The 14967-nt window shown below is 45.5% G+C and overlaps 1 protein-coding gene across 1 annotated transcript in view; it reads left to right on the forward strand.

Annotated features, from left to right (window-relative positions):
- Positions 1 to 14967, forward strand: part of CDH4 (cadherin 4) — a gene marked incomplete at both ends in the record, with an annotated part of 463510 nt that overhangs the window by 435391 nt on the left and 13152 nt on the right. Inside the window, 3 exons of the mRNA XM_082326152.1 lie at positions 4675 to 4860; positions 10179 to 10432; positions 13942 to 14084. Coding sequence (XP_082182278.1) covers positions 4675 to 4860; positions 10179 to 10432; positions 13942 to 14084 — 583 coding nt within the window. The remainder of the gene's footprint in view (positions 1 to 4674; positions 4861 to 10178; positions 10433 to 13941; positions 14085 to 14967) is intronic.

The raw sequence follows: 14967 nt of genomic DNA on the forward strand, positions 1-14967 counted from the left end.
TTCTTCAATAAAACGTGATTAAGAAATGAGCATCTCAAAGTCTGATTTGCACGCAAAATATGGTTGACTTTATGGAGATTTTGTGGAGATTCAAGTGAGCTTGTGGTCTCTGCTGCAAAACGGCAGCAGTGGGGCGAGAACCTGGAGGTCGCTGTTTGGTGGTCACAGAAGCTGATACCCAAGTCTGACCCATGCGGCGTAGAGGGGGTAGGATAACTTGCAGACCTAGTACAGTCATCCGTACAGCAAACAATATTGAAAATTAAAGGTCAGAGAATTGATAGTAAGGCTTAAGAAAACAGCAATTAGACTGCTAGGAAAAAAAGCTAAATTACCGGTAGTAGGAGTAGGGGGAAAAAAAAGAGGATTATTGATCTGAATATCAAGTTGGCAGATACACAGAGTACAATCTAGAGGTTTTTTACACCTCTGGGCTTATTCAACCCTCACAATAAAAAATGCAGACCTATAAAGATGGAATAAGAAGCAATCAATTAGGATGGCATTTGCTTGTTTCTGCGCTGCAGCTGGGCAGGCACATCACAATTAATGATTTATTAGGAGATTTCTGTCTTTTTTTTCCACTTTACACAGATTGCTGCAACCAGACCGCAGTTGTTTATTAATTTGCCTTCTATTCAAGCGTCTAAATATCATCTAAATATTCAAGTGTGTTAAATATTGTGCGTAAAAGGTAAACAGTTGGCTCGCATGCCGGCACTTGGTTGGGAGTATGCCCTTAAGCGTGGAGGAGCGGGGGGGTTGGTGTTCAGACCGGGTGCCTGCTCACACAGTTTGCATGGGCAAAGGCAGCGCTCGGTGTGCCGGGTTCCCCGGCTGCACCTCGCCTTGCATCCAGAGCTTGCTGCCTGACGGGGTGGCCTGGCAGCAGGAAGCGGCGAGGGATGGGACACCCCGCGCCACGGCACACGTGTGCTCGCTCGCTCTCATTTCGGTTTCTCTTGACCTAGGGGACCGAGAGAGAAGATGCAGTCATCGCTGTCAGGGGGATGGCTCAGAGTCTAATGAAAGGACTAAGATGGCCTTATTCTTCTAAGTTAATCCCTAGCTGTAGGTCATAAAATACTCTATTTCTCTAGGCAATTCAGCCCTCATAAACTACTTCTGCCTGTAACAAATGTTGCGTCATCATTAGCAAATCTTGGAGACGACACAAAAATCTTTCCTGCAGACATTCGTGTGAACAAGTCATTGCTTTCACAGCTTTTTAGCAAAACCCACCAGAAAAAAGTAAGAACATTGGAAAAAAGGAATTCCCTTTAGTTGGAAGCCTGAATAATTATCTTTGTATTCATCCATCTCAATTCCACACCTCCCTAGGAGTGGCTGCAGTGAGCTAATTGGTTTTACTCTGCTGTGCGTGGCTTCACCGCCCAGACTCCAGATTTATTGTACAAAGTCAAGTCATTGTGTGAATTCATCATTTGTCCCCCCACATCAATCCCTTTCTCCTCCAGAGTGATATTTGTCTGCGTGTTTATATGCTGTCAGGTACTGAGTGAGACAAAAGGCAAACTCTGGGATTAACCAGTTTTAGTATAATCTGATGCAACCTGAAAATCAGAATGAATTATTACCTTTTCAACAAGACGTGACTTCACAGGGGCCAGCTCTAGAGGAATGCAAGGACTTTTGCCAGCACAGGCTTTTATGGGAGGGGAAGAAAAAAGACCCTACAGAATTTAAGGATTTAAGAACATGCCAGGTTCAGAACAAATCCTTATCTCAGAAGGGAAGCGGAGTGTGTAACAATCAGCCATAGAAATCCTTGTGAATGGTCTTTAAAAAAGCACTCTGGAAATTAAGGACTTCAAATGCAACAATTGAAAGCGAAGCTAAATGAATTACAGGGGAATATGAGTAAATGCTACAAGTATAGGTCAAGCACTGCTTTATCAATCTTATGTTTACTTCAGCAGCTCTTCCGTTGCCCATTGTTTTACCTTGTTTGAATAGATAGGCTTCTCTCTATTTGAAAATCAATTGTAATCTTATGAAAGAGAACTTACAGCACAGGGAATGCTGCAAAGCAGCACAGAGAAAGATGGTATTGTTCGTTATCCTAAATTACTCTAGGGTAGGGAGGGAATGACGTTAAAGAAGTGTGGGTCGCTTTGAGCTGCCATCCTTCCTTTAGCAGATGTAATTTAATGTCATTACTTAATTTTATTAAAGGTAAAGACAATTGTGGACAATACACGTTACAGCACTTACTTACTTATAATAATGATAGTGGGGGAGTGGAGGAAAGACAGGCTCCGGTTTGGATTCCCAGTAGCTGCTCATCTGTAGCTGATGAAAATTGTTCTGTTCTTCATGGTGCGTCTCTCCAAGATTTGCTTCTTAACCTGAATAGCTTTGGATGGCTCCTTTGATTCCTGTGTTTGTACTCTGTTCTCATCAGAAAAATATTTGGCTTTATAAGCATAATAGACAATATCCACCCTCAATGCTGCATAGGACTGATCATTCCCTGACTGTACCTAATAGGTATCAACAACGGGGTGAACTCCTGGATTGCTCGGTATATGCAGAGCATTGTGATTTTTACCCTAATGGAGGAGCTTTATAGACTGTTACAATCTTCCTCCAGGCTTTATATTGAGATGTGCTTGTGTATTTGTAATTTTTTATATACCTCATATTTTTAAAATACGTCTTGTAGTAAACTTTATCACTACGGGCCGAAAACGGATGCTGTGATGGCTTTTACAGAAGCTGCTGTAAAATCAGTTGGAGATTGTGTGGGATTTTTCCAAGTAACCCAAACTCATTGGCAGCACCTGGGTTATGATCTGCTAGAGGTGTTCAGCCCTAGTAGGAGGGCCTAGGACTGGCCCTTTTAAATGTCTTAAGTGCAACTTAAATACAACTGATGGCTTGCTCTTGATGAGTTAATTCTCTTTGGTCCTGCAAGGCTTAAGCCTGGTAGTAATGGATGAAAACCTGCAGTCCTAGGTCAAAGATTTGAGATGGTTGCACAAAGTGCTTAACTCCTTTGAAATTACAAGACGATACCTTGATGTTAGCAGTGCAGCCGTCTCCTAAAAGAGACTGGGGGCTCATCAACTTGTCGTTGCTGGCATGCCATACAACATTAATTTAATGTAATGGGCGATAACTAGTGTGGATGTAGTAAGAGACGATCCTGCTTAACTAATCTCCTTGAGTTCTTTTGAGCAGGTTTCAGACAAGGTTGATAATAGGACTGCACATATGACATAATCTAATGGATTTTTCAAGCGGCTTTTGATAAATTTCCATATGATATTTCCCCTGCTTAAGCTGTGTGCCGCAGGGATTCCAAATTGGGCAAGAGAATGGGTAAAAAACGAGTAAAATCATGGGAAATAAAGAGAAAAGAAGAGCTGTAGCACATACTGGAACTAGAATTATCCCGCAGCTTCCCACTGTTCTTCCCCACCACTCAGCATGGCTGGAAAGAGATGCCATCTGCATTCACTAATGAAAACTTGTTTAGGACAGGTGCATAACAGAAAAGAGGGCAGAATGCCATTCAGGATACCACTAAAGGGCAAATTTAAATTTACGTTAACATAAGGCAGATTGAATATTTTTGCTGTCAGTGGTGGAATAATATATACTAGATCTAAGCGCACATAACTGGAAGACTCCAATGGATGGGTGTGGGTTAGGAGTGGAAAGGGACTCTTGTGCTAACAAAGGAATGATTTATTATCATTTGCATAACCTGGCATTTGTGCACACCAAAGGCCAGATTTTCAAAAGTGCTCTGCTCCTGCAGTTTGGGGCCAGGATTTCAGTTGCACTCCGAGCCAGCCGCTCCCATCGGTTCCCCAGTGTTTAATTTGCCATATGTCAATCAGAGTGTTGATTTGCAAGTGCTGCTAATAGGTGATGCTGAGAGATGAGGACAGTTGAAAATTTGGGAATGTGTCTTACTGGCAGCTTTTGAGCCCCAAACACTGGAAGTATTCACAGGCCAGGATCCCTGATCAGCCATATGATAAATCAAGGACTGGAAAGCAGAAAAGAATGCAGCTAATGCGTCAGGATATGCCTGAACTGGACATGCTCCATGAAAATCAGTGCTAAATGAGAGAATTAAGCACCAGGAAAGGCTGTGGCAAAATCACAAGAAACACTTCAAATAATGAGACAGAATCAAATCAAGGGCAAGAAAGAAAGAAAATGAAGTAAAATCACTGAAGAAGCAATAAAATGCCATCACTGAAATCTGAGTGAGGCAAAATACCTCAGGTTAAAGGGACATAGTCATCCTAAAAAAAAGCACATTTTAGTCTGCCATTTTTACCTGCTGTTGACAGTTAACTCTCCGATTGCTGTAACTGAATGAGAATATCAGGAACATTTTTTGTTCATTTACTTCAAGCATTTGCTGAAACTTGGGCAGTGGCTGGGTGATAGCGGGTTTGTTTTCCTTTGGGCTCAGAGGTGAGACTGGACTTTGAAAGGTTTGGAAAAATACTCAAAGAAAAAAATAGGAAAACCAGAAGTGAGAAGGGGATGTGTTGCTCATAACGTACAACCCCGCGGTCCTCTTCATGGGGCTGATTTCCCAGTCAGCGTGCTGATGTAGGGGAGAGGGGAGGTAGCCGTGAGGACCGACAGAAAGCTCCCACCATGACCGCTCCTGTCTTTTATTTGCAGTATTCAGGAGAAGTTCCTGAGAACAGAGTGGAAGTTGTGGTGGCAAATCTGACGGTGATGGACCGGGACCAGCCTCACTCTCCCAACTGGAATGCCATCTACCGCATCATCAGCGGAGACCCCTCTGGCCACTTTACCATCCGGACAGACCCCGTCACCAACGAAGGCATGGTAACCGTCGTGAAGGTAAGGGGAAAGCCAAAGCAAATCCATGTTTGTCACCTTTTCAGCTTGCTAAGGCCACAGGTTTTGCCAGAAACCTGCAGTTATGTCATGCCTTCTCTGTCTGGGAATATGAGTGCTCGAGTCTGTTGTTTCCCATCTCTCTGTGCAGGAGTCCTGAATACTTTTACTTCAAGCGTATGCCACTGATTCTGGTTTTCTCAACTCAGGCCAGCCCACCATAAGCTCTGATAAACTCTTACCTGCTGAAGGCTCTCCCCAGCATCCAAGCCTGACCTCCGCGTCCTGCTCCTCCGTACCTTCCTGAGCGTTGTAAGAGGGAATGGCGCCTGGGCCGTGCAGCCCTGCCCTGCCTGGCAGGTTTGGGGCCGAGGCTGCATTTTTCTTCTTTTTGAGCCAGAAAACTCCCCATTAGCTGTGAATCAGGCATAGTGTTTCACTGCAGGGGATCAGTCAAGTGATCCTCTGTGAAAACAGGGAGTGCCGGAGAAATTTCAGGAGTGGATTTCCTGGGAACAGAAGGAAAGGAGAGAAGATTTGCCTCTGATTGAGTTTCTTGGCAGAAAAAAGTTGGAGAAATTTTCCTTTTTCTAGTATCAAGGAGTAAACACACAGTGTGGGCCAGATCCTCAGCTCAGAATAGCTCCAGTTAAGGGAAGGCCACTCCCCAGGTTAGATCAGCAGAGGATCTTGTCCAAAGACTCTGAGAAGTAAGACCGTAAATACCCACCACCCCTTCTTTCCTCCATCCGTTGCCTTCAGCGTTAGGAGAGCTGGAACCCTCAAGGTGTCTGCAGCAAGTACCAAATTCTGTTTCCCTCCTTGCCTCCAAAGAACATGACTTTATCTTCATTTCAGCGTTCACTTCCCACTCAGTTACTGTGAACGCTTCTGCAGTCATCACACACAGCCAGAACATAACCGGATCCATTCAGCGTTCACCGAGTCTCTTCCCAGATAAGACGCCTATGGATGCTCCCTCTGACTACCAGAAAAGTGAAGGCATCATGAATAGGCTCCTGTGATCTGTAGCTTGCACAACACGTACTGTGCCCTGCACCTGAAAAGGATAACACATGCTGGGATGGACAAAGCCTGCATCTTTTGATAAGTCTGTCCTTCTCTAACAAAAAGTTTTAATCAACAACTTAGGATGAAACAGTAATGTTTAAAGAGTAACGTGATTTAAGAATATCTCTGTGTTGAAAAAAAGAGCCCCGGTCCCTTGTAGCTAATAAGTTACAGTCATTCTTAATACTCACAGTTTGGGTATTAGGAGAAATGACATCAGTGAAATGCCAATGAGGTTACGCTGGTAGGAACGTGTGAGCTTGTGAGCTTGTCCTGTTCTCTGCCCCTTAGGCTACGTGTGTGTGTCTGCAGATGCCACTTTGCTGAACTTTAAGGGAGACATCATCCTACCTGCTAGATGGTATTTCAGCAGAGTCCTTTTATTTATTGCTCCGTAATGGTGGGTGACAGCCCTATCTGGTGCAATGTTACAGAACTTGCTCAAGCTTAGCAGTAGTTCTAGGCCCATGTGTGTATGGATGCATATATGTATGTAAGCAGGCACGTATCCATATGTCTGTATTTTCTGCTTAAACAAAAAACATGCAACGAAGTAAAATGCAACAACTTAACTTCCATTGACATCGGCAGCCAGTCTGAAATTGAAATGCCAACGTTTTCACTGCGAGCAGGGGAGGACCCCCTATTCTTAGTCTAGTAAAGTGTCACAACTGTAGTTTAAAGGCACATCAAAGTGAACAACGGGGGATTTACATGATCATCACTGCTACACAAGGACGTCTGCATAATGAACCATCCCTTATTCAGAACTTGCAGGCAAAAAGCAGGGCAGATTTGTCAAGACGCCGTTGATGCTGGTGTTGACTTTCCACTGATATGTAACCCACAGTGATCACAATGCAAAGAACCACATGAAAATCCTATCTTCTCAAGCTGAGCTCAAAGCTTGAAATTGCATTGAATGTCTTCACTCTATAACCTCACCTCATCCTCCTGGGCGCCCAGAGTTTCTTACCCGTATCAAGCCGGGAGGCTTTTTGGTGTATTTTCAGCAAGGAGAATGAGGGAAATTGCTTGTGATTAAATTTTCATGGTGAAGAAGGGAAGACTCCTAGGATTCCGCCTTCTTCTTTGAAATATTTTGTTCTCTGTTAATAAGTGAATATGCTTAAAGGTTTGGGGAATGTGTGCACGTCAACCTGGGTGGCCGGTCAGAGCTTGTTCTTCGTGGTGTGGGAGCAGTCTCTTGCTGGTTTGATCCCTGGTGTAGATGGAAAACATAGGTAAAAAATTCAGTCAAGTAACGAACCTTTTATTTACAGACCCTGTGGCTGGATTTTCATGTGGCTCTTTGAAGCCGCTTATACATAACTCGCCACTGCTGCAAGCAAAGGGGTTTGCAGCTGGGCTGTGGCAGTCACAGCGGCGCAGAGAAGGGCATTCTGTGAAGAATCCCACCCCTCCCACCAGCACTTTGGCGGCCAGAAATGGAGGGCCAGAAATGCTTCCAGACCAAAAAGCCCTTTGGAGCTCAGATGGTGCTCATGGGGGCCATTTTGCAGCCGCTCTCAGCAAAACCCCATCTGCAGCTCCATTCCGATCACCAAAAGTGTAATATTTGCTTTTTCTGTTCATGCCTTTCCAAACCATTTCCATAACCATGCAAGACCCTGATCTTCAAAGAAAGCCTTGATCAAGGGGCGAGAGAAACTCCCCACTCAGATGAGACACCAGAGTCTGGAGACAATCTCCAAGAGCAGCAGTGGCTGCCCTGTGGCAGCCGGCTAAGTCAAATGTTACTATAAACTCTGCATGGATCAGAGCTGTGAATTTATAATGGAGATGCTTCCAAAGCTTCCGTTATTATTTGCCTCAACAATAACATAAGGCAAATTTGTTCTCTTGAGTTCAAAGTACCTTGAGAAAAGGAGGACACGTGGCAAGCCCTCGGCTTCACTCTGCTGTGTCCAGGTTGGAGAGTCTAGTGAAGGAAAAAGATGTGCAGCATCTCCAGGGGGATGTTTCAGACCCATTTGTGCCAGATCGGACACCAAACATCCAACAAGGGCTATCTGCAAAGGTGCTACTTTTTCATTTCATGTCCTGGTGCTTCTTGGACGTGAAATTAAAAAGTAGGCAGCAGTCCGGCACCTCCTTGTCCCAGATGTAGCAGCTCTGGGGGCTTTTGCTCCTGCTCTTGGCCTGATCAATATGCAGCATTTTCAGTGAGACGTGTGGAGACGGAGGGGGTTAGTGCAGCGTGAAGAACACGGTGTGCGCTGTGCACTGTTATCCTCAGAGGGAGGCGGTTTTAGGGAGCAGAAGTATGAACTCTCCTGGTAGAAATTGCTTATTATGGTGTGAAAGAATTTCTGCTTAGGGCTGGACTGAGTCTGGCTGCAAGGGGCTCTGGTCCCACTGGGGACGATAACTCACACTGCTGTGAAGACACAGGCTCTTGATTTTACTTTTTTTTTTTTCAACAAAACATGCGAAATGGAACTCAGATGAGCACAGAAGAGGAGGCAGATCAGCTCTCTCTTGCAGACTGCAGCGCTGTGGACACTGTGCCACCATGTGCCAGCACGTGGCACTGGTGCCTCCAGGACAGTCTGCGGGATGGGCGTTACTGGGTGATCCCGCTCCAGCCCCGCTCCCCGCGCGGCTCTTCTGCAGCCCAGCTTTTGTTGCTCTCAGAAGAGAGGGAAAGAAGCTGAGTGAGCAGCTCTACATTTTGGGGGGGGAAAAAACCGCTGCCTTGCATCAGGCCACATCCTAGCAGATATGTGTGTGGTCAGTGTGTCCTGTGCCATCGGGCAGGGAGCCCAGTGGTTCCCACATCAGTCCCCCCTGGAGCTGCTCAAATTGCTCCTCCCGGCTCTGTCTGAGCCCTTGCGGGGAGGGAGGTGCAGACTGGCTGTGGGCAAGGGTAGCAAACGGGCCAGCACAAAGAAAAAACATGAAGACCGGAGGAATATAAATTAGAGGGGTGTGAAAAGAAATTGAGGAAATGCATTAGTCATTGTTTCAAGGCCTTCAATAGTGTTTAAATGGGAATTTTTACCATGCATCTTTTTTGAATGCGATACAAGTCCGTGAGTCAGTGCTGGTGGGTGTACTGGGACTCTTCATGCTTCCTTTTATTTATTAAATGTTGGCCCTGCCTGTCAGGAAACCATTTAGCAATAGGAACATTTGCACTTCAATCGAATAGAGATTCCACTGTTTTACCTTTTGCCCCTGAAATTTGTTTCTCTCGTGTAGCCTCCTATGATTTGATTTCTCTCCTGACAATACTGGCTTTTAAACAGAACATGGAAGCCAGATCTTGCTGATGTAAATCAGTACAGCTCTACCGAAGTCAGTGTAACCGTGGCATTTTACACCGTGAGAGCACGCTTTGCAGACTCAGCGCTGGGGAAGGTATTAGGGAGAATGGTTACGCTTCTAAATTCATAAATTACAGCAAAGCATTTTTTAACAAGCAGAGGTGTGATCCTGCATAACTCAAGCCTCCCTGGCAGATGATTAGCGACTTCCCTCATAATAATTAGTGGGATGGTTTAGAAATTATTATTATACTGCGGTTCAGTCAGTTGTGCCAGCAAAGGCTTTTCACTCCTTCTGGCTCCTAAGATACACCGTCTTTATGTGCGTGGTGAAGAGAGATCTGTGGCCACCCAACAGCAGAATGCATCGGTGGGAGCGGGCAGGCACCCTTGGGAGATCACGAGGCATCTTGCGAGAGGACGAGAGGTCCCACTGGAAGGACCGCCCGACTGACTGGACCAGGCGCTGTTCCTTGCAGCCCCACCTTTGCTTATAAACTCACTTAAGAGGAAAAATGAAGAGCACTTCAGGCTCATGAGTCCGCATAGGCTGTCCTAGTAACTTAGTCAGCAGCCTTAAATGCTAATAGCGCTGGTAAGTACCTGTCCAGTCCCTCTTAACAAGCTCCGCCTGTTGCATTTAGAGCAGCCCTTGGTGGATTTGTTCCTTTGGAAACCACTTAGCATTGGAACAAAACACAGGGCAAATCCTCCCTGCTGTTTGCAGTTTTTACTTTGTGGGGCTTTTTTAACTATTTGACCCTCCAAATACTGGAAGGCCAAATCCTCCACTGGATTGAAGCTGGTCTGGATTTACACCTTCAAAAGAACTGAGCTCAGGAGGAAACAAGATGAGGCAATGACTTTGATATCATCTGCCTTCTAAATCTTGCAACTTTCAGCCAGAAGGTAGAATTTATTCTCTACTTGGCTCTGTACTTGCTTGTTTGTTTGTTTTAGGCAGTCGATTACGAGATGAACAGAGCTTTCATGCTGACAGTGATGGTATCAAACCAAGCTCCCCTGGCCAGTGGCATCCAGATGTCCTTCCAGTCGACAGCAGGAGTCACCATTTCAGTCACAGATGTCAACGAAGCACCGTATTTCCCAACGAACCACAAGTTAATCAGGCTGGAGGAAGGGGTGCCTACGGGGACAGTCCTGACAACATTTTCAGCGGTGGATCCTGATCGCTTCATGCAGCAGGCAGTAAGGTGGGAGACCAGGCAGCCAAGTGAGCTCGTGTACAGGAGGGGGCTTTCAGCTGCAGAAGTTCGGGGAGCAAAGCAGCTGAAAGCTAATTCACAAACTAACTGACGTGATACGAGTAAAACGCTTGGCAGGGACTGACACCCTCAGTCGAGTGCTCGCAAAGTATCCTGTGAGCTCGTAAACTCGCAATCCTCCCCGCTCCAGGTACGCCCAGTTTGGAGCGGCTGGGTCCGGGAGGGCAGGCAGAGTTGGATCCCTCGTAACTGGCTTGCAGAGGGGAAGTTTGCAGCTTCAAATGCAAGCAATTAGCTCACAATAGCAAGGGTAACAACAAAGGGTCCCCTGTGTTGTTACAAAGACAGAGGTCAGGGCTGCATTGTACAAGGTGTTTTGTCTCTGCCTTGTCAAGGATGCTTTGGCCTATGTTGTTCATGCACTTTATAAACACAGAGGTTTAGAAAAAGTCAGCTTTGTTGTTTCTGTTTTACGGGGGGGAAACTGAGGCACAGAAAAGGCTAGGGCTACATTTCCAAAGGGAATGACTGGGATTTTTAATCATGTCTTGTGTTGCTTCCGGAGGACTTAGGTTCAACCTGGCTTAAAAAGCAGTGTGAGAGGAGCTGTCAGCCTGTTCGGAGCAAGCCTCGCTTGGTTGCAAACAGCTGCTGAACAGGCTTTTAAGATGTCATATAGTTAAAAATTGCCTGAGCAGCCAAACACCCGTGTACATGCCATTGGCATTTGGTCTTTATCTGACTAATGCCAGTCCATACAAAGCACCCCAGCAGCCCTTGCCTGCCCTGTAGTCAGCCAGATTTGTTCTGACCTTCCCTGTCCATTCGGACCAGCTGCTAAACCCAACCTCTCCGTTAGTTGCTTTCCCCATGAATGGGATTCAGCTGGCAAAATTTTAGCCTTCTAAAAGTCAGGTGTTTGACCTAAGCAGTTTAAGATTGGATTTAGTCCACGCTGCAACCGGGAGGGTGTCACTTGCTGTGTGACCTGGGCAGACTGGGGATTGAATCCACGGTCCAGGACCCCAACTCACACACCTTCCCACTGGGAAATACAGTGGTAGAAAAGCGTGTGTGAAAATGAGTCCTTGTGATGCCTTTCACAAGTATTTCAGCCTCTGTCTGTGCAGAGGGAAATGCGTTTCCTGCTCTTGGATACTTCTGCATCCACAGAATTTTATTTCTCTTTTACTCCCAGTCTGTAAGGACTGCAGTGTTTTTGGCAAAGCCTAAGTATTACGACATGATCACAGCCGAGGCCACTTAAACTTACATCAGTTGTTACATTTCATGTCAGGAAGAGTTTGAAATATTTCACCTGGCACAGAGCTGTCTGGTCTAGAAAATGATAGTTTATTCACTGCCTCATCTTGTTGTCTTTAGACAGGTATTGAGACTTTTGAGGGGAGAGACCATCCTAACTAACAAGCCAGTTTTTCTTATTTTCTTTTTGAAATATTGGCCTTTGAAGGGTCTTTATTTCCCTGACGTCTGTACCAAGGCTGGTTTTCAGAGGAGAGAACAGCTCATTTCTGATTGACTACTCCCTCTAACGTGGAGGTGGATGATCTGTAATCCAAACGAGCATCTGCCGTTTCTGGGAGAAGGACCGGCTCTGCTGAGCCGTTCCTCTCATCGCACAGTGCATGTGCAGGGTCTTGGAAGACTTTCTATGAATATGAACAGCCAATTACTTGAGTTGTTTTTTCCTGGGGCTTCCAGGACACCCGTTTTGTCTATCCACCAGCACTTCGTCTCCAAATCCAAGTACAATCTCTCTTACTCCCTTTTCATCAGGGCAGCCCAATGCCAAGGCTTTGCAAGAAGCAGTGGGGCGTTGTTGGGGTCCTGTCTTTGTGAGCTACACCAAGGATATTTTGTTTTTTCTTCACAGTTGGTATTGGTGAGTTAGGAAAAAAGATACCCAAAAAGCCAAGCCTACAGATCCATGATAAGCACTGCACAGAGAGCTGATCCAGCTGCTAGAGCCTTGCATACAGTTTTCAGTCTCTCTTTAAATAGTCTTTGATGAAATAGAGTTTTTACAAATAGAAGATAAGGAAGCAGGAGCATCTCCAGTAAGGCACAGCTTGGCATGGCCAATGTCACACCTCAAGTTACCCTCATTAGCCACAGACACATTCACAAAGCCAGCTTTGAGACTGGATCCCTGGTCATTTAGCAGAGAAAGGGCAGGCAACTCACAGCGATGATATTAAAAAGAAATGAAAACATCCCAAAGAGTCTAGCTCCATGAAATGTAATTCTTTCCTTTGGCAGGGGCTTGTGCAGCTGTGTGTTGCTTTCCTGCTCACATGGATTGACGCAGCTCAAGTTTCACTTTGAGTTTCAGCTTCAAACAGCCCATTTCTGGAAAGGGATATTCACCAGAAGCCAGAAGTTCTCCTGCCTGCGTATCTAACTACAATGAATTTATATAAAACTATCAGCAGGCCTGAGTTACCCATGAAATAAACTTAGCTGCTGTTTGCTTATTTCAGTAATTTATAGTTTGGCCATTTATTAGCTTCCAGTTTACGGAATAAGGGTCCATCTCAACTCAAACTGTACAAAACTGAGAGGTAGAAATCAAAAGCAATGAGTAAAATAAAACCAAGAAAACAAGCGTGTGAGAAAGGTAAACAGAACGTTGATCTGGAGAAGATGGAAGAAGTTTGCCTAAAACAAACCATGCTCATAGCTGGCTGGGTAGGACATGAACAGACTTGGGCTGTGAGTTGACTGAGTGGTTGGGAGGCGAGTCTGCCGTTGGGTCCTTGCAGCGCCGGGCACGCTGGGGACTGCCAAGGGGAACCCCTTGTCGCTGCTCTCTTCAGTCCTCCCACGTGCATAGGATCGTCTTACCTGCTATTTCAGGAACATACAAAAAGGTTTCAGGAGAGCAGACCTGAAACTGCTTCACGCTTGGGTCCACAACTTAATACAGCTGTGAGTTCCCATTATAGTGTCCCCAAGGCCATTGCTGCTGAAGGTACGATGCTGATACAAAAGAGTGGCCTAAAAATGGCCATTCTTCCAATGTGGTATTTCCCAAACTGTTGTTTATTAGTGATGGGCAGAAAACAGGAATATCCATGGCTTTAGAGCAAGAGCTATTTTAGGAAGGGCAACATTAAGAGAAGGAGAGAGTAGGAATCCATGCTCTTAATTCAGGTGTATGAATGTAGTGGTCATTGCAGACCCCATTTCTCCTCGGCTGCAGAGACCTCAGGCTATGTCCACTCCCAGCAGCGGGAAGCTGGCATGTAAGTGGCACTTAGTGGAAAGAAAAACCTTTAAAATGAAAGAAATAGAAAAATTGAATAATTGTAGAGGTCAAAACCCAGATACTCAATTAGCGTTTTGTTTGTCAACAAAACCAGTTATCCAAAGGTCCTTTGAATCATGGGTCAGGAGGCCAGAAAAACCTTATTTCAAGCAATATTAAGGATATGTCAGTGAAAAGACTGCTATGTATTTATTTCCTTTCTCTGTAGATACTCTAAGCTGTCAGATCCTGCAAACTGGCTGAACATTAATGCCACAAATGGTCAGATCACTACTGCTGCTGTCCTTGATCGAGAGTCAGACTACATTAAGAATAATGTCTACGAGGCCACATTCTTGGCGGCTGACAACGGTGAGCCCAGGCTTCACATTGTTCATGCTTCAATAAGACTCTAATGTGATGCATTAAGAGAAATGATGCCCTGACAGAGTTGTCAGTATAAGTTATCTTTTTCCCAGGTTTTTATGGTCAAAAATGTGAAAGTGGGACGGGAAATTGCTGGAGTAAATTAAATGTGCACAGTATACGGAGAGTGTTATTAAGGGAAAGGGAGGGCAAATGGAAAATCGATTTGGGGAGTTCAGTGTAGTGGTGTAGCCTGAACTTAAAAAAATATCAAAGGGATGTGCTCTCCAAGGGCTGCCGAACACACCAGTCCTGGTAATCGTCCCAAAGGCGTTCATCAGAGCGTTCAGGAAGCCTTCCATCAGGAAACCAGAAATAATTGTAGGGGATGGCAGGAGGGTATTAAAAATAAAGCAGTCCATCGAACTGCTGTGGCTTTCATGAAAGGTGTCTGTCTGTCTGTCATCGGAGCTAATCTCTCTCTGTCCGCTGCCATTTCTGAAATGGCCAGCCATCATCAGAGCGTCCGGATGCTGGTGTACTTTATTATCAAAGTCGCTGAGGCCAGTACAGATCTCGCGGAGAAGTCCTGTTAAGGCTTCCTCTTCTCTAGTCATTAAAGATCACACAGCACTATCGGTAAAATGAGCGCTGTGAACCTCAGCGCTGGCCTCACTCAAGGGCAAGCGGTCCATGCCGCTGCCCTGGATTTCTCTTCCTAATTCTGATTAGGAGGAGCTGATGACTTTTTTGCTAACCATACCTAGATGTGGCCACCCTGTTATTTCATTCATCAGTTCCTCCAGTTGGAGAAGGCTCTGTGGAGGGCGCAGTAGCTTCCCCAGGCAAGGAGAGGGCCTTCCTCCCCCTCTCCCGCCCTCGCCATGCC

The sequence above is a fragment of the Platalea leucorodia genome (genome assembly GCF_965183815.1).
Source record: "Platalea leucorodia genome assembly, chromosome: 13".
Lineage (NCBI taxonomy): Eukaryota > Metazoa > Chordata > Aves > Pelecaniformes > Threskiornithidae > Platalea > Platalea leucorodia.